This window comes from Sylvia atricapilla, chromosome 26 (assembly GCF_009819655.1).
Source record: "Sylvia atricapilla isolate bSylAtr1 chromosome 26, bSylAtr1.pri, whole genome shotgun sequence".
NCBI classification, from domain to species: domain Eukaryota; kingdom Metazoa; phylum Chordata; class Aves; order Passeriformes; family Sylviidae; genus Sylvia; species Sylvia atricapilla.
Genome location: NC_089165.1, coordinates 3383195 through 3402276, shown reverse-complemented (window position 1 = coordinate 3402276; position 19082 = coordinate 3383195). Strand labels below are relative to the sequence as shown.

The following is a 19082-nucleotide window of genomic DNA, read 5'->3' as shown; positions in this document are numbered from 1 at the left end:
CTGTCACCACTGGATCACACATTCCCAGGTGATGCTTCCTCACTGGAAGTTTGGAATGGTTTTCCTCTCTTCTATGAAAGAACAGTCAAAGTCAGTTCTATTTAAATGAGCCTTGCACTGGCCTGAAGATGAAATCAGGCCCCAATCCCATTCCAGATTATGCTGGGATCACAAGGAATCACCTGGGCTGGCTGAAACCCAGGCAGGATTAATTCCTGAGGTGTCAAAGCCGCCAGCATCCCACTCCTCCTGGCCTCACTCTCTTGGCAACCGGAACAGATCCCACAGGCTGCCCTCAGGACACATTTAAACCTCAGCCTAAAAAATCCTGCAGTGTTTAAAACCCAATGAGGCCCCAGGGGCAGCGACCTCACCAAGGCCTGAAAACCATCCCTGGGCTCGGGGTCACACTTCCCCGCCAACGCCAGGGCTGGTGATGCTTCCACCCCACAAACACCCCCCTTCCCTCCCTCCCAAACAACATCCACGGGAGAGTTTGGCTGGGAACGCAGCGCTTTAATCTCCTGGAAGCCTTTGACAACCTGTCTCGTCCTGGCTTTTAGCTGCGTGAGAGCTGCTCGTTAATGGAGCATTAACCTTGGAGAGCTGCTGCAATTACTCCAACACTAATTCTGACAGTTTTTGGTGTATCTGTTTGTTCTTTTGACAGGCAAAAGGAATTTCTTTCTAAAAGCTGTTTGATACATTTGAGACCTTCTGTCCACATTTCCTTTTTTTTTTTTTTTCCTGCTGGAGATGGGAAGGTGGGGGAACGTGAGGAGAGGGAGACGTTGCCTTCCCACGACACTTCGCTCAGGCACCAGTCGGGATATTTCCCCCCTCCCAAGCCCTTCCCACCCCTGCTTTAAGTCACAGAAGCGTTTGGTCTCTCCTGACCTCATTAGGGTAATTAGGAAACCTTTTGAAGCTGGGAAAATGGCTCTGAGCGCTGGGAAAGGAGGAGAGCAAAGAGGCTCTGAAGGAGCACGAGGATGGAGAAAGGGGGAGAAAAACATCTTCAGCGGCAAGGAGGTGACCTGCAGCTCTGCTCCCCTGGAAAGCTCCTTAAATTGCCTCTTTTAAGAGGATGGAAATCCAAGTCCTGGTTATCCCATAAGACCTGGGCAGCCAGGGAGCAGGGAAGGAAAAAGGGTGGTGAGGCAGGCGCAGGCTGAGCCGAGGATTCCACTTCCCTGTCTGATCCATCACCACTTCCCCGGGTGCCCTTTGGCAAATCAGCTCTTGCTGTGCCTTAATCCTTCCTTCATTTGAAAAAAACCATTCCCTACATGTTATTTTCTATGTGGGAAACGCAGGCTTTGGAGGGAAAGGGCTCCCTCTGACTGTGCAGCTCCCAGGAAAACCAGGCTGCTCCTGGCGATCATCCACCCTGGAAGTGGTGCCAACCAACACCTTGATCTGAAGTCTGATAAAGCCACAGCCCACCTCAGATGGAGGCAGAAGGTGATTTCGGTTTGATCTCAGCTGCTTTCCAAACCCACCAGGTAACTCCTGGGTGACAGGAGTGGGAATCTTCCTAAGAACACACAGCCCTCTCTTCCTTTAATAAATGTGGGAAGCATTTTCTCTGCACTCATCTGAGCCAGTCGAGAAGCCCAAATGATGACTGTGGCGCAGCTAAAGTTATCACAGGGATAAAACCTCCAGTTCTAAAGGAAAATCGCGCTATCACAGCCCTTTGCTACCAATCACAAAGGGCACAAACCCGATGCCTCTCTGTGTTCTGCAGAAAGAGGAGTTTGATGTGAGAGAAAAGCGGATTAAAATAACACTGGCAAGAAAAAAGGATCAAAATACACCAATATACCCCGGCACGAGCGAGTCTGAGCCACCGCGCCCGAGGTCCCGCTGTGCCTCCGGTGCACGCGGAGATGGAAGCACTGCCACAATCCTGCTCAGCTGCTTTGAGGGTCCTCTTTTATAAGATGAGGTCCCCCAGCCATCCCTGCATGCCTCCAGGAGAACATCCCATCAGGAGCTGCTTCTCCAGGGTGTCCACGGCAGGCAGAGCCAGACCAGCCCTGCGCTGCCAGCCTGGGTTTCAGCAACGTCATGGAACACTGGGATGGGTTGGGTGAGAATGGAGCTTAAAAATCCAGTTCCAGCCTCTGCCATGGGCAGGGACACCTTCTACTATCCCAGGTTACTCCAAGCCCCATCCAGCCTGGCCTTGAAGATTTCCAGGGATGGGGCAGCCACAGCTCCTCTTGGAACCCTGTGCCAGGGTCTCTCCACCTCATGGGGAAGAATTTCCTTGTTTATCCAGTCTAAATCAGCCCTTTTTAGCTTAAAACCATCACTCTTTGTCCTACTGCAACAGGACCTGCCATACATCAACTGGAATTGGATTTGATGATCCTTGGGGTGTCCTGCAGAGGCACCTGGGGGTTGCAGGTAAAGCAGCACCGTGGCCCCCCCAAAGCCTCAATCCCATCAGCTGCTGCTCACGGCGTTAATGCCCATCAGTTTTTCCCTGTCAGGAACAGCCTTTCCTTTCCAGCAGTTCTGCAGGAGCGGGGGTGGCTGGGCTCAGCTCAGGCTGAACAATGAAATAATTGGGATTATTTTAAGTACATGAGGTTTTATTCTTTTAAAGACCGAGAGTAATTAACCACCGGAATGTATCAGCAGCGTAGCGGGGTGGAGTGAATGCTCCAGGGAGGGGCTGGAGCCTCTCCAGGGAAACCTCCTGCCTTCACCTCACACGGAGCAGGACAAACCTCCTGGTACTCTGCAGGGGCTGAGCATGACCCTGGAATGGGCTCTTATCTGGAAACCTGCACATCTCAACACCCCCATTTCCAGCCTGATTATGTTGTGGATGGAAGCATTTTGAGGATGCCCAGGTGCTGCCAACAGCAATTCCTGGGAACTCCAGCGTGGCAGGAGGGAATCACACCTGCACTGGGAGACGCTTCCAGTGGGAGGGGGAATGAGGAGGTTGCCCACACACCAGTTCAGTGCCATTTCAGCTCCATTTCCCAGCACTGGATGTGAACCTTTTCACACCCAGAACCACAATGACTGGGAATAGGGGGACCACAAAATCCCAGCCTGTTCTGGATGGGAACTCGCAATCCTTGCTCCACTCCCTGGTGAGCTGCTCTAACCCATCACCCCCATAACTCCCCACATGACACATTAATTAAAGAAGCTGGCAATTGTCTGCAAACACCTCTCCACGGGCAGGGGCTCTCCAAACCCTGCTGAAGCAGGATCTATTCAGATCCACAGCAATCCCACAACCCATGGAAGTGCTTCCACAAAATAATCAGACCTAAAATCCCTTTTTGCTGGCAATTCCAGCCCATGGGTGCATGGAAGTTCCATCCCCCCCAATGGGTATCCCTGGGCGTGAGTTTCAGCTCGTGACTTTGATCCAGCATCGTGAGAAGCAAACATGGGATTGTAACATCCAAGACATCGTCTCCAATTTAATTTTCGGGCTGTTTCCCCCTCCCACTGCAATCCCACGTTCAGGAGCACAGATCCCCTTTCATGTTTACTAATCCTTAGATTGCAAAAATTGTCGTGTGAATTCCATCTCCAATTAGCTCTGGTACTCAAAAATAAAATATTGTTCTGTTGCCAGCACAGTTCTGATCATTCCTGTCCTTTATACTTTTATTCCCCAGAGTCACTTGAAAAGCGGACGCTCCTTCCTCCTCCCCTGCAAAGCCCCCTTGGAAAATTTTTAAAACAAAAAACAAGCAGCGATTCTAAAGGAAAGGCTTTGGTGGCTGAAGTGCCACTTCCATTCACCTTTCCATGATGGAAGGGGAAAAAAATAAAGATCAGAAGGAGGATTTAGACAAAAAGCCAACTAAGTAAAGGTAATTTCTGATACAGGAAAATCTGCTCGTTGTGTAGAGGCGCTTTGTTGAGTGGAACAGAGGAGACATCAGAGACTCTGCAGCACGTTTTCAAACATTCCCAGCTTCCTTCTCAATGTGCCACCCGATTCCACACCAACCCAGAGACACATTTTGGAATGCCAGTGTCCATGGAATGAAGGTGAGGAAGACCACCCAGCCCCTGCCCACAATGAGCCCCAGAGGGACACAGCCACAGGAGAATTGTGAGTGCAGCTGAAATTCCAAGAGCCACCCAAAGTCACTCCAAAGTACCCAGAGCCACCCAGCGACTGTATGAGCAATAAATGGGGCAAAAGTTGTGACACCTTCCCCTGACCACGCTCATCTCCTCACCCATCCAGGGCTTGGCTCCAGTGGTACCAAGAGCCTGATGTGCTCATGGGGACAACCTGTGACCCAGAGAGCCACCCATGGAGGTAATCCCAGGACAGTTTGGGTTGGAGGAACCTTAAAGCTCATCCACTTCCACCCCCTGCCATGGGCAGGGACACCTTCCACTATCCCAGGTTGTTCCAAACCCCATCCAACCTTGGTTAATGCCACTCAAAAAACCCCCAAGTTTCATTTGGTACTGGAGGAATCCACTGACAAAGAACTCCAAAATCGATGAATGGAGCATCCTTTATCCATTCTATATTTTTCTCTTTTGCCTCCTTGGGGGAGCTGGAGGGGCTTGGACCATGTCTTCTCCCATACAGTGACCAGAAAAATCACACAGAGGCTGCTGCCGCACACAAAACCAAACCAAAACAATGAAAACCCTCCAACTTTAGACACGAACCCTCATTAAAATCAGGGGACAGTGAGTGAGAGGAGAGCTCTGTGTGCCGGCAGTGCTCCCTCCCCGGGCTGTGCCGCAGAGGTGATTTCGCACTCCGCGGAGCGCGGCGCGAGGAGCCGCAGCAGCAAACAGGCTCTGGAATCAAAAGAGCTCCCTGGCACTCCACCGGCCCCGCAGCTCCCATTCCAGGGAAGGAAATTTGCATCCAAAACATCAAGAGCACTTTACCTCGAGTTTAAAATAAATTCCGAGCAGATCCATGCCGCCAGCTTGTGTTTGTGACTGGAATCCCAGCCAGCGCCAGCCGGAGCCTGTCCCCAGTGAGAGCTTGGGAAGAGGGGATGGCACAGAGCAGGGAACAGGGACAAGGGGAGGACAGCACAGCTGCAGCTGGTCCAGCACCACGGGCCACAGCAATTAGAGCTAATTGGGGTAACAGCCCCCTGAGCCTGAAAAGGAACAAGCACTTGGTTCACATCCTGCGGCAGCTCCCAGCACCGCACGCAGACAGAGCTCGAAAGCACAGAATCATGGAAATTTTTAGGTTGGAAAAGAACCCCAAAGTCATGAAGTCCAACCATGCACCACCAAGGCCACCGTTAAACCATGTCCCCAGGTGCCTCACACAGGGGTTTTCTGAACACTTCCAGGGATGGTGACACCACCACTGGCCTGGGCAGCCTGTGCCAGTCTGTATCCCTTCTTTTTGGGGAAGGAATTCTCCCTCACATCCAGTCTAACCGGTCAGGGTGATGCTGTCCTGCCCATGTTGCTGCACGAGGAACGCTCTCTGTTAGTTCATTAGCACTGCAGTTAATTTGGCCCAGGAAAGCCGGGGTGCCCTCGGGGTGCTGCTGTGCCAGGGCTGGGTGTTCATGTCTGTGCTGGAGCCAGTGGCATTGCTCCATCAAACCAGGACATCCCGAAACCTTGTCAGGCCCAGAATCATAAAAACCTTTCCCAAACAAGTCCTGACAGGGCCAGGTGGGACCTGGCTCAGGTGCAGTCAGGACCAGACCCTCCCCTGCTCCTGAGAGAGACACTCCCCTGAGTGAGACCCCCCCAACAGCTCCCCAGGAGCTCCCCAAAACCTGCTGCTCCCCCATCCCGATGCCGAGACAGAGCCCCCAAAGGGCACTTCCAGCTGATCCCAGACAGCTGCTGGAGGAAGCAGATTCGCCTTTCAAGGCACCAAGATTTATTTGCAGCTTCCCCAGGTGCCGGAAGCGCCCCGGCAGCGGCAAGTCTGGTCTGTGAGTGCCACCTACAGGGATCCCCTGTGCCCCAGCTCCTGGCGTGCCCCGACCCCGCTGCCCCCCAGAACCCCACCAGCAACGAGGGTAAACCGTGGAGCAAACAAAACCCTCTTCCCCTCTCGGCTGCTCCAGGACATGAGCAGCCAGGACACGGGGACACGGGGTGGCAGAGGGGGACAGGGGGAACGTGGCTTCTGCTTTTTCAGTGCCACTGATCCACGCAACCGGAATGAGGATGAGAAGCAGATGTGAGAGTCAGGGAACGCCCTTGGTTTTGTTCTGGAACTAATTCCTTGCAGGGAGGAGTCGGGACATTCCCATTTCAGCCTGGAGGCGACTCAGAGGAGGCTCCCGAGGGGCAGCTCCGATCTCTGCTCTCTGGGACAAGGGGCAGGAGCTGAGGGAACGGCTGGAGCAGAGTCAGGGGAGGTTTAGGGCGGGATATTAGGGAAAGGTTCTTCCACCCGAGGGTGCTGGGGCACTACTCAGGCTGGGAATGGTCCCAGCCCCAAGGCTGCCAGAGCTCCAGGAGTGTTTGGACAATGCTCTCAGGGGTGCACAGGGTGGGATTGTTTGGATGTCTGTGCACTCCCTCGAGTTGGACTCGATGAGCCTCGTGGGTCCCTTCCAACTCAGAAGATGCCATGATTCCATGATCCAGGGAACAGCCTCTCCTTTCTCACTCCCAAATAAATAAAATGGAATTTGGTTCTGCTGCTGTGGAGAGGCTGGAATTGGCATCACAGGGACCTTATTTGGTCTTCTGTAGAAGAAAAGGGATTAATGTGAGAACAGAGAGAAAGAAGGAGACTTCAGAAAACTGAAACCAACCCAGAGATGACTGGAGAATCATGGAGTCACCGAATGGTTTGAAAGGGACCTTAAAGCTCAGCTCATTCCACTTCCACACCTTCCATAGACCAGGTTGCTCCAAGCTCAATCCAGCCTGGGCTTGGACACTTCCAGGTGAGCAGCACCCCTGCTGAGTAGGAGCAAGGCAGGGAGAAAACCCAAAGGACTCCATAAATCCATGAGCCCACCACAGCAGCCTCCCCCCATGGGCTCGGCAAACATCAGGGAGGGATGGGATGGGCTGGAATGCTTTTTTATTCCAGTGGTCCCAGGTACAATGACAGGAAAACCACAGATCGATACAGGACCAGTGGCTGTTCAAAGACAGATCAGCAGTTCCAGGAGGGCGAAACACGAGCTGCTCCTTGGGGAGTTCAGACAACAACATGCTCAAGTGCTGTTTATTGACTCCCACCACAGGCCCCTCTCCCAGCACTCCAATGCTGCAGGTCCCATCTCAGGCACAGAACAAAACCAACAGAGCTGATCTCACCCCGCTCCCACGGACCCCATTAACCCTGCAGATGGCCCAGTTGGTTTGGGCAGCCCAGGTATCAGCAGCAGAGAATCCCAGAAAGCCTCCAAAATAACAGAGAGATTATGTAAACTTCGGAAAATTGGCTTTGGCTTAATTCAGGGCAGAATTAATTGCTGTAGTCAGTCATGATGCACCACAGGTTGTGGTCTTTTGGGCTCCTTTTGGCTGGGATGAGCAGGAATCCTGCAGACCAACAGGCACATGGAGCCTCCCCACCAACACCCTGATTGATCCAGGAGAAAGAAAAGAAAAGTGCAGCAGTGGCTGGTGAGGCCTCAGCCTGCCCAGGCCAGGCACAGGCAGGTCCACTGGCATTCCCGTGCTTAGCCTCAAAAACTAAAACTGGAAAGCTACTGCAAGATCCAACTGGTGCAAAGAGACCTAAAACGAGGATATCAAATACATGTGGAGGAACTGAAAGAGTAATGGAAGGAACACCTGAACTGCTCCTTTGTGGAAACACGAGGTGTTCAAAGCTGCTGTTATTTGCAGGATCCACCCCAAAAACACCTGCCCTGGCCTGGCACTGCTCATACTGCAGGGAGTGACAGCTCCAGCTGGTTCTTCTTGGGGAAATGGGATGATGCTGAACACCCCAAGGAATCTCAGATCTGTCACTTGGTTTTCCCCTCTTAGAAAAGGCCTCCAGGGAGTCAGAGCAGAGCAGGGATGGAATGTCACAAAGGGCAAATCCAGATGCCAGCTGCTGCTGAGGGGCTGGATGGAAGAGGAAACAGCTTCACAGGGTCCCTAATTACAGCTCCAACCTGTCTCCAGCCCACGACCAGGACAAGTGACAGCCCCACAAGCACCTCTGTACTCTGCACCCTTGAAAGGTGGCCAGCAGGACTCTGAAAACATGGAAGTGGTGCAGAAATTCTCAATTTCCTTCTCTGATACCTACAGAGCACAGCCCAGGGACCTCATTACCTGCTCCACGCCTTTCCCTGTTTAAACACAAACATATGTTACAGCCAAAATTCATTCCAGCAGAACTGTTTTCAGGGCAGGACCTACTGCTTGAGATTCCCTCTGATCCAAATCATTTAACATTAAACAAATGCTCCACTCCTGCGAGGTGAGGGAACTTGAGAATTGCAAACCCCACCAACAAGAGGGGAGCCTAAGGAATGCCCAGGTTCATCACTCCAGATAAAGGAAAGGATGAAGAATGTGCTGGTCAAACACACGGCAGTAGATTGGGACAGTCGGGCTCATCTGGCTTCAACAGCACAAGGAACAACTTTCCAGAGGGAATAAAAGAGCCAGGGAATTACCAGCACATGCAGCCCTGAAGGACCAAGAGAGATTCCTGACCATGGATCACAGATCATCCCCAGGGAAGCTGCAGCCGGGTGGAGCCAGCAATTCCCACAAGGAACCTCTGCCAGATCCCATCTGCAGCAGTTACAACAAGAAGGGAACACCCAAAGTAGGTGTGGAACGATCCAAACGACAGGAAAGCAGGGCACATCCAAGCACTGTGTGCACACGGCAACGTTATTAAAAATATATATATATATATATGTATTTTAAAATCCTTTGTGCACATGCAAGACAGAGCTGCCACGGGGGTGGGATTTCTCCAGGAAACCTCACCCGTCCTGAACGGACAAAGCACGGGATCACAACACTCCCTCAGCTGCCTCGGGAGATCCTGCAGCAGCTGCCAGCCCCCAGCCTCGCCCTGATCAGCACATCCCCGTCCCTTCTCCATCGGTGCCCCTGATCCACAGGGGATTTGCAAGCCAAAGGAAAGGAGCCAAAGATATTCTAAATATTCACCCTAAAGATGAATATCCTAAACCTTAAAGGTGCCAAAGGGATCCTCCCTGCCCGCAGGGCAAATCCCTCGGGTTCTCCAAACAAAGGCACTACCAGCTTGGGGGAGAAGTGGGATTTAAGGATGTGCTGCCAGTTTCCAAGGAAAGGCCCGGGATGGGAACATTTGGCAAGCAGTTTTCACTGGTTTAGCAGCAGATCCACCCGACAACAACCCCCTAACACATTCACCTTTGGTCCTACACAATCAGATCCTAAATATCCACATAACAATGGGCTGCAGGAAAGATCCTGGCTGAGTATCAGCCAAGGGAATGAAACTCCAGGGTCCTGGAGAGGAGATAACTCAGCCAGGGCTGCCCTGAATCAGCCAAGAGGGGCTGGGGTCCCCTTTTCCAGTCATCAGCTGCTCCAAGACACTCCCTGGCTCACACCCCGGCTCTTCCTCAGGCATCACAAAATCCAGATGTCACCGATGTGGCAGATGTCACACGTGTCCCTGGTGAACTCACAACTGGGGCTGGGCAGAGTCCAGGCATTCCCGGCCCTTTTGGTGGCTCTTTTGGAGAAATATTCCTTTGGGTTGTGGCCCCTTTCATTTGTAAACACATCTGTAAACCCATGGATGACCTGGATTACCCCAGTAACTGCAAATCCTGCGAAATTTAACTCGGTTTAACTCGTTCCCAAAACTCTTCTGTCTGAACTATCACCCTCCCACCCTCGTTTGTGTAACAGACACTGAGAGCTCCCACAGCTCCTCCCAGGAGCTGATTACAGAGACACTTCCCAAAGAAGTAACCTGATATTGCATGAAGGAAAGAGGATCATCCTGGAAAAGGAATCTGATGCTTCCAGGGCAAGGGGAAAGGGAGAGGAAGCACAGGGGCAGCTCTCGAGCTCAGATTTCAGGTGCTGAAAATCACCCAGGAGCATCTCCCTTACCTCAGCCTTTCCCCGTGCAGTGAACAGATCCCATCTTTCCCCAGAAATGTCCCCAAGAATGCACGTGAAGAAAACAGGTTTGGTCCCCTCTCCCCTGCCCCAGCTATGGAAGGGCTCGAACTGTTAATTAAGTCACTGTAAGCAGATATAAAACTTGAGCACTGGAGATTCCACTGGGATTGGATCCTCCCATCATTCCAGGCAGTCAGTGCCACTGGTCCCGAGTCATCTGGAAAAAGAAGACACCCAAAATCAGGGGGAGCTGAGGTGACATTCCTTGAGGTGACATTCCTCCTCAGCTTAAAAAAACCTTCCCAGAAATCAAACCTGTGGGATGTAAACACAACGCTGGGAAAGCAGGAATGGAAATCCCTGTGAGACTGAGAGTTTGAACTGTGATGAGATTCGGAGGCAATTCCCAAAATGAAAAAAAAAATACCCAAACAAACTAGGAATTTTGCTGGGAAATCAGGAATGCATGTTCTAATGGGACTGGGAGTTTGAACTGCGATGTGAGTTGGAAGCAATTCTTAAGCTGAAGGAAAAAAAAAAATTTTTGTTTTCCTGTCTAACACAGGGAGGCCCAGACTAGGCACAAGGGCTACTTCTTCCAACAGCTCTGTAACCCCACAGCAGTGTCCAAATAACCCTGTCAGTGAGACTTTCCCGGGCCAGAAAACGAGGAAAAGTGAGATAAATCTGTGTGCCAACACAGAGACCACACACAGGCGTTTTAATTTATGCAGATCTGGTTGCAGGAGCTGTGCCAGAGCTCCCACGGCTTTGGGAAAGGAGCCTCAGCCCCTTGTGAGGAAAAGAGCAACGCACAAAACACACAAAAAGCTCCCTCACCGCCTCAGGTTCCGGGTTTCAAACACGGTGTCCTCGTCGCTGTCAAGGGAGCCCAGCTCGATGTTCTCGTCCTGGCTCGACAGCAGCCCGTACTTCTTCCTCTGGGGCTTCTTCAACCTGAAATGAGTTTTGGGCTCGTTTCTGGAGCCCTCGGACCTGGGGCTGAGGGACAGGGAGAGCACAGTGAGTGAGCTGCTGTCCCCACCCAGCGGGATCGGAGATGGTTTAGCACTAATTACCTCGGGTAATTAACAGTGCTGGGGATTTACAGCAACGTTTTGGACTCGCTGCCAAAGGGATGCTCGGGGAAGCAGAGCCCCGGTTGGCAGAGGGAGGGAGAGACAGGGATTCAGGGAAAATGGGCACAGACACAGGGATTAGGAGCCGGATTGAGGCAAGCAAGGGACAGGGGACACCGTGACTGGCTTCGGGGAGACCCAGACCAAGACCTGGACTGACAGGGGAACCGGCCATGGGGGGACAGGGACCAGGACAATCGGGACAACCAGGGACACTGCCACAAGCAAGGGGGGCTGTGTCCAGGACCAGGACAATCAGGGTGACATCCCCGACCAGGGGGAACCAGGACAAGCAGGGTAGATTCCCGGACCAGAGAACACTGAAATCGGGACAAGCTGGGACACAGGCCGGGACAACAGGGCCTGGGGCCAACAGGGACACAGCCCCGGGTCAGGGGACATCAGGATGGGGACAAGACCAGGAGCGGGACCAGCAGAACACGGAGACAGCCCTGGTGCGGTGCCCGTGCCCCCCGCCTGCCCCCCGCACTCACCGGAACGCCCGCAGCACGAAGTAGAGCGCGGCCAGCGCCGACAGAGCGCTCAGCACATAAACCGCCCGCCTCAGCACCGGCAGCCCCGACCCCACCGACGGCCTCGGCCCGGACTCGTGCTCCGACTCCGTCTGCGTCTCGTTCCCTGTAGCCGCCCTCAGCGGCTCCGTGCTGTTCCCAGGGCTGGGGGCGGCGGCGCGGCCGAGGAGCGGGACGAGGAGGAGAATGAGGAGGAGGAGGAGGCGCGGCATGGCCGGGCCGGGGCAGCGCAGCGGGAGCGGCGGCCGCAGGAAGGCGGCGGGCCGGTGCGCGCGGCGCAGGCACCGCCCGGGCCCCGCGGAGCCGCTCGCGGGTTCCGGGGCTGCGCCGTTCCGGGCCGGCCGTGACCCGCTCACCGAGCCGCCGAGGGGCTCCGACATTTTCCCTTCAGGGTCCCCTTGTTGTCCCCTCGCGGGCTGCGGCCACCTCGGCGGCGCTGCTGTGTCTCCTTCGTCCGTCGCAGGCGCCATTTTCCACTCAGGGTCATGTTGCTCACTCGGGGCCGCCATTGCCCTTTGAGGGCTCTCATTCCTCCCTCAGAGCCGCCATTTCCCCCTCACAGTTCTCCTTCCTCCCTCAAGGCCACCATTTCCCCCTCAGTGTCCACACTTTCCCCTCAGAGCAGGACCTTCTCCCCCGGAGCAGCCATTTCCCCCTCAGGATTATCCTTCTCTCTTTAGGGCGGCTATTCGCTGGAGTGCTGGAACACAGCTGGAAACAGCAGCATTTTGTGCATTTCCAGATTTTCTATCCTTCACCTTTTTCCTCTGCAGACAATTCCGGCTGACCTCTCAGTCACTGCCCTTCAGCCCTGCTCCACTTCCCCGTTTTTCCCTCAGGGAACGGCTCAAGCTGTCTGGACACACAGGGCTTACCTTAAAACAAAAAAGGGGTATTTTGGCTAAAACTGGGTCACCCGAGCTCACGTCAGACCCACGGCACCCAAACACCTTCCCGATGACGCCATTGGGTTTCCACATCCAGCCCCTGGATCCTGCCATTCCCTCACCCATCCCAAGACATCATTAACGCCGTGCCATAATTAGCAATGCCAAAAATAACAGCACCTCCAAGCAGGCTCTATTTTTGTACCTGTTCATTATTTCCGCCTGCGTCTAAGCATCCTATTTAGGGAGGTCTTACAAAGCATTATTTTTAAGTATTTTCGGCCTGAATTAATTTAAGCCTCACCTGACTGCGTTTTTATCAGCAAAGACTTCACACACTCCTCAGCCTTCATTATATTTAAAATCCTGTTGTATTAACATGCAAAAATCCTCACTGGTGAATTGCTCCATATAACCCCCAGAACTGTGTCATGGCTGATTGCTTTTTTTAAATGCTGTTCACTTAGATAATTTGAAAAAGGTTAAAGGAGGAAAAGTAGGTTTTTGTAAGTGAGCTCAATAATCCCCTCCTGCAGGCAGGAATGTCTGGAGACTTATCAGTGGAGAATGGGGAACTGATGGCTCTTGGACAGCAAGTCCTCAGGGCTCCTGAGTGAGCCCATCAACAAATTCTGAGTTTATCAGTTTAAAAAAAATAGGGAGAAAAGGGCAGGATGAAGCAATCAACTCCTCTTTAACACAAAGGGCAGGAGCAACTGAGATAATCAAAAATTCTCACTGCTCTCACCCTGCAATCTTCTGCCAGAAACACATTGAGCCTGTCAGCCTCTCCCAAGACAAATCCTCCTCATTATTGAGCTGCCACATTTCTGGGATTTAACCAGCAACAAGACCTCATTTTCCATGAGGATCACACATCAATCTGCTTGGTGCAGAGTGTGTCCACTTCCCAGCACCACAGTGGTGGTTTGTTCTGTGCTCTGAACTGGGCTAAGCACCAGACAAATGCTTTTGCCAATAATACTTTGTTTCTCACAAAAAGTACCACAGAGATTAGTTTTTTCCACATTTCAGTGTTTTATTCTGGCTTGATTGACTTGGTTCATGTAAAAATGAGCACCACCACTGCTCTGAGCTCTTCATCTCCCCACTCCAGTGTCTGCTCTTCTGTCTTCTCTGACGTGTCTCGGTGCTGAAATGAAATGGAGACAGAAGAATTTGAAGGTGGATAAAGACACAGGAATGGAACAGGGCTACTGCACCACTTAAAGCTCAGGGCTACAAAACTGGGACACAGCCAAAACAAAAAAAGCTCAGGAAAGGGATGTTACCTGGTTGGCAAACTTGCTGCAGCCCCCCTGGAACGCAGGTCTGGTCGCTCAGGATCCTCTGGGCCTCCGAGGCGTGTGCCGGGTCCCTTCAGCCTGCTAAAGCAGAGAGGCATTAACAGGAGCCCCGGGCAGAGGCTGCTCTCGCCCCCAACCTCCCCACACAGCTCACAGCGCACGAGGGTCTCACAAGCCATCGCTGAACCCATCACACCACAAAGCACAGTCTGGGAAAACTGTTCCGGGCCGGCTGCTGCCCGTGCTCAGCCAGCCCATGGATTGGATCCCCTAAGCAGAGAGTTAACACTTGGACATGGCTGCTTAGGAAGTGTGGGCCATGGGAAAAAGTTAATGGCAACAAGTAGGATGGCAAAGAAAGCTACAATTAAAGTGAGCAACTTAATGAAGTCTAGGAAGAGTCTCAATAGATGAACACATATCGAGTCAGGGAGTTCGTTCCAATCTTGCTTCTGTACCTACAGCAAGACACGGCTGCATGCCCAACTCTGATCTGTGGAACTCAAGGTGTGCCACAAGCCAAAGGTTGCATACGGCATGGGTTAACGTTTTTCCAGCAGCTGACCAAAATTGTCAAAAGGAGTATTTCACAGGTACATTAGACTTTCAAATGAGCTCTCAACAAGAGGAAGGATGCGGACATGAGCAAAAGGAGTTACCTCGAATTACAGGACTATTTCCACATATGAACTAGCCAAGAGAGCAGCTCTCGTCTCAGAGGTTTCTGTTGGAGGCACAACACTTCTTTTCTCCAAGGACACTGCAGTTTCCATTTGCTAGCAAAGAATTCTTAGAACTTGTAAGCAATGACACAGCTAAGCTAAGCCCGGCATTCCCCTACATCGCACACGCGCTCGGCACGCAGGGAACAGCCCAGGGACTACAGCACTTGGCTCTTCTCTACAGCTTCCCAGTGTGGCCTACAGCAGCTCTGAAGGAAACATCCATTATCCTTCCTAACATTCCAACTGCACTTTGCTCCTAGCACGCCCTGAGGTCTGTACTTCCAGCCTCTACAGACAAGTTTTTGGCTGTTTTATGTGAAATGTGTTGGCCAATTCAGATGTCAAGACCGATTTTAAGATTTTAATTCCAGCGTCCGGGCAATCGTCCGGTCGGCTCTGCCACTATCCCTGATCTCCTTCTCTCTCGCTCCCAAGACTGTTCTTCATCTCCAAGGGTTGTGTTGTGCAATGAAATGTAAATGTCAGGAGCAGAGTTCATTTCAGACGGTCTTTTAATAGGCTTCGTAAAGCCAAAGAAAACTGTATACAGGAATCCTTTACCACTTCAAATACAACAGCAATGGAATATGCATATTTCTTCCAGTAAAAAAGGACAATATAAATAAACATTTTCAAGAACCTCTTTATGGTAAGTTTGCAAGTCTAGTTCTGGGTCATTTACATCATTACAACAGTAAAAATACCGTTATGCGGGTTGAACATACAAGCACGTTTCTCTTTAGATATATCAAGGTGGTTTGCCTTCCAACGGAACCCAGGCTGCATTCCTACCTTGCTACACTAAAGGAATGTTACAAAAGACGAAGGTAATGCACTTGATAAAAAAGAAAAAAAAAAAGAAAAAGTCCACAGCTTGTTCAGCTTCCAGTGAACATCGATACAAGGTCCTTTCTATCTCTAAAGAAACTGAATTGGGGCCCCAACTTTAAAAAAAAAATAAAACCAAAAACCAGAAACTAACACCTTGGCTCATTCATGAAGGATAAAATAAAATATGAAGTGCTTTCAAAAAAGATTAAAACCACTTGAAAGCAGAGCTTTCTCCAAGACAGTCTAATCAGACAGTCTCGTCTCAGAAGCTGCCAGGCTGTGTATGACAAGATCAGAACTGATAATACTACAAAAGTGAAAATACAAGTAGATGTACTACACAATAACCATTTCAGCGAAGCTCCAAAAATCTTTATAAATACAGCCATTGGAAGGACGATCTTGAGTCAGGAAGGATTTTTACTCGTTGTGTGTAGCTGAGGACAAGAAGCAGGCACAATTGTAAAGGCACTGAAGCAAAGACAAGTTCCAGCATTTTACTCCCTTTGCATTATTCCGAGGCTACGGCTACTTGGCTACTGAGATCCCCCACCCGCGGGTCAGTGCGTTAGGGCAGCCAGAGTTTGGGCTTCAGGAACACCTTTTTTTATAACACTTGCTTTGCCTTAGATCCGAGCAACTCCTGCACATGCATTAACTTAAAGCCTCTCCCGGCACCACCACGTCCACAGCCTGAGCCTGCCCCAGCTCCAGGCTCAGGCTCAGCAGGTTCAGAGCTCCTACAGCACACGGGCTCAGCGCTCCCGGTCGAAGCCAGACTTACCGTAACTGTCGTAGCTGTCTCTGTAGGAGCCTCCTGAGTTCCTGTCTCCATAGCCACCTTGACTCCTGCGGGACAAACAGCACGTGCTTTACAGTTGCTCAACCCTTTCACTGCTGGTTTGAGCTCCACCAAAGCTTCCCCACGACCCCCAGTGCTGGCAGAGCCCTTACCTGCTATTATAGTAGTCTCTGGAGCCGTTATAGCCTCCGCTTCTGGAATCAAATCTGCTGCCGCCATAGCCTCTGTCTCCACCTCCTTGAAAATACATGGAAACCAGGTTTTTTTAACCATTCCGAAAAGCGACACTCCCCCCATCCATCCAGACATTATGACTGACCCTCAGGCACTCACCTCTGGAGAAGCCACGGCCCCGGCCTCGGCCCCCACGGAAGAAGCCCCGGCCCCCTGCAGACCCCCCTCTGTAGCCACGGGATCTGTTCTCAGAGGATTTCCCAGCCTGGTCAACTCGGATCTGACGCCCGTCTACAGACTAGAACAAAACCACAGTTAGCCAAACTGAAATATTTCAATAGCAAAGCACATGTAGAACGAGTTGCACACCATCGCAGTTGGCCGAGCAGTGCCAGGATCTATCTACTGCTCCTCATGAAATAAATGTGTTCTTCATGCCACAATTAAGCCAAGAAACTGATACGCTAATTTACAGGAAGGCCTATAAAGTCACTATCTCAGTCGTCCAAATTCCATAATAGAACTTTATCATAGTCCTAATATATATATACATATATATATATATATATTTTGACATATTAAGTCAGATTTTTTACACCCATATTATATCATGTAAGACACTGGCATTTATCTGTTTTTCCACACAGCCTGAACAGCAGCACACCTGATTCTCTTCCTCCATTAGTGAAAGTAAAAATACAACTCCAGAGCATCCTCACCTTTCCATTCATGGCCATCATTGCGTCTTTTGCATCATCGATATTTTCAAAAGTAACAAAGCCAAAACCTCTGGATCTCTGAGTCTCTCTGTCTTTCACCACCACGACTGTGAAAAGGAGGCAATGAAATAAAAACCCATCAGCACCAAGGAAATTTAACAGACTAAGACAAACTATCCCAGCTTGGCTCTGCAGTCTCACCTTCAGAAATCTGTCCATATTTAGAGAAGACTTGTTCCAATGACTGCTCATTGGTGTCGAAACTGAGCCCGCCGACAAAGAGCTTTCCCTCATCTGATGCCATTCTGACCTGCTAAACCAACAGAACCGAGTCAGCGACTCAAAAAACCGACATAATCCCCGCGAGGTCTGAAACACTGAATCCTTCTACCACCACCAATAACAACACCGATGTGACCTCACACTCTCGGACGCCTCATGCGCCTCTGAGCCCACGCTTCACGCGGTCTTCCAGCCCTATGAGGGGTCTCCCTCAGGGTAGCCAGGAGCGAGGCCCCACCTGGGGTTCCGAGAGGCTCAGGACCGACGGCACGGGAGCAGCACCGCGGCCGGGCCCCGGCAGAACCCGCGGCGGGGTCGGGATGCGCCATTCCCCGGCGGGACCCCCGGGCCCGGCCCCCGCCCCTCCGGGCCCAGCGCGCATGCGCGTCCCGCAGCGCCCCCTACCGCCCGGCCCCGCACAGCGCCACCCGCCGCCCCCTCCCTCCCGCCCGCCGCCATTTTGCACGGCCGAGGCCCGTCGCCATTTTGTTTCCGCGCGCGCCTTTCCCCCCGCTGCGGCCCCTTCCCCGTCACGGCCCAGCCGGGCCCGCTCCGCCGCGACCCCCGTGCCCGCAGAGGACACCGATCGGCGGGGTCAGGAGCCGCGGCCCAGCCTCCCGCGAGACCTAGCCCTCCGTTCCTAAGACACGGCTCCGCTCGCCGCGGCCCACCCGGCCCGGTGTGGTAGCGGCCGCCCCGCGCGACTGCGCTCACCGATGCCCGGGCGGTGTAAGATCCACAGAACACTTCAAAGCCTCAGCGAAATGTACGGCGAGCCTGGCGGGGCGGCGCCTTATAAACTCCCGCGCTTCATCCCGCCTATCTCATGAATATGCAGATGAACCCCGCTGGAAGGCGGGGCCACACGTCACCAAAGCGCTGCCGCCGCTGCACCACCCGATTGGGCGGGACTCTATTAATATTAATGAACCACGGCCGGGGACGAAGGTACGGGCGCGCGAACAAAACCGCAGCGCGGCCCCGCCTCTTTCACCCACGTGGGGGCGGGGCGCGACGCACGGCTCCCATTGGCTGCGTGCGCGGAGGCGGGCGGGAGCGCCCCTGTGAGAGGGAAGGAAGTGGAGGCCGCTGATTGGTCGGGGGCGCGGCCGCCCCGCCCTCCTGGCTAAGGGGGCGTGGCCACGCTGGCCCAGTTTCGCGCCCTTCTCGCACTGCGGCGGCGGCCGCAGACAAAGGGCCGCCTCAGGGGCCGCCCGCCATCTTGGGCGCCGTGCGCTGCCCCCGGCCGGGTCCCGGCCGCTCCTCCCGCTGCCCCCATCCGGTCACCGCCCCGCTCAGGGGGCCCGTCCTGTCCTCGCGAACTGGCCCCCGGACCGGCCGACCTCCTCCCTGCCAGAGGGGTGTGATCCCTTCAGCTGCCTCTTTGCAGTGTTGTCACTTGGGAGATGGTGGTGGGAAGTAGCCAAAGCAGCAAAGTTTTCTTCAAAAATGAAAGATCTTTGCTCAACCCGTTTTCTCAAAGATTGAAATCTTTACGAGCCCGTCCTGAGGTTTGACAAAAGTGAGAATTCCTTCAGCAGTGAAAACTTCTGTATTGAAAAAGGAAACTGCCAAAGCCAAAGACGTTTCTAATCAAGAGGCTACATAACTTTGAAAGGCC

The 19082-nt window shown here is 52.6% G+C and overlaps 3 protein-coding genes across 10 annotated transcripts in view; 1 reads left to right on the top strand and 2 right to left on the bottom strand.

Moving 5' to 3' along the window:
• THOP1 (thimet oligopeptidase 1) overlaps positions 1-19082 on the top strand; it is a 319814-nt gene that overhangs the window by 194157 nt on the left and 106575 nt on the right. The gene's annotated exons all lie outside the window — the stretch shown is intronic.
• Positions 7663-12114, bottom strand: FAM174C (family with sequence similarity 174 member C). Of its 2 annotated transcripts, XM_066336066.1 has the most exons (3): positions 11696-11989; positions 10903-11064; positions 7663-10279 (listed from the first exon to the last, which is right to left on the bottom strand). In XM_066336066.1, the coding sequence occupies exons 1-3, from the start codon at positions 11944-11946 to the stop codon at positions 10276-10278; spliced, it is 417 nt and encodes a 138-aa protein (XP_066192163.1). In that variant the 5' UTR covers positions 11947-11989; the 3' UTR covers positions 7663-10275. The 2 variants fall into 2 exon arrangements, with proteins under 2 accessions (XP_066192163.1, XP_066192162.1); XM_066336065.1 differs by lacking the exon at positions 7663-10279 and having other exon boundaries at positions 10899-11064; positions 11696-12114.
• On the bottom strand, positions 13640-18322 carry CIRBP (cold inducible RNA binding protein). Of its 7 annotated transcripts, none has more exons than XM_066336373.1 (8): positions 18176-18322; positions 17381-17489; positions 17180-17286; positions 16620-16758; positions 16439-16523; positions 14588-16333; positions 13914-14009; positions 13640-13774 (listed from the first exon to the last, which is right to left on the bottom strand). In XM_066336373.1, the coding sequence occupies exons 2-6, from the start codon at positions 17481-17483 to the stop codon at positions 16240-16242; spliced, it is 528 nt and encodes a 175-aa protein (XP_066192470.1). In that variant the 5' UTR covers positions 17484-17489; positions 18176-18322; the 3' UTR covers positions 13640-13774; positions 13914-14009; positions 14588-16239. The 7 variants fall into 7 exon arrangements, with proteins under 7 accessions (XP_066192470.1, XP_066192471.1, XP_066192472.1 ...); XM_066336374.1 differs by having other exon boundaries at positions 13914-14006; XM_066336375.1 differs by having other exon boundaries at positions 13914-15921; positions 16269-16333.

Bases quoted from the DNA above. Each gene is read 5' to 3' on its own strand.
- CIRBP (XM_066336371.1), bottom strand. From the start codon at position 17,483: ATGGCATCAGATGAGGGAAAGCTCTTTGTCGGCGGGCTCAGTTTCGAC. The intron at 17,287-17,380 runs GTGAGACTGCAG...TCCTTTTCACAG, and splicing joins ATATGGACAGATTTCTGAAG to TCGTGGTGGTGAAAGACAGA. The intron at 16,524-16,619 runs GTGAGTGCCTGA...TGTATTTTCAAG, and splicing joins GGGCCGTGGCTTCTCCAGAG to GAGGTGGAGACAGAGGCTAT.
- FAM174C (XM_066336065.1), bottom strand. From the start codon at position 12,114: ATGTCGGAGCCCCTCGGCGGCTCGGTGAGCGGGTCACGGCCGGCCCGG. The intron at 11,065-11,695 runs GTGAGTGCGGGG...CCTGTCCCTCAG, and splicing joins TTCGTGCTGCGGGCGTTCCG to CCCCAGGTCCGAGGGCTCCA.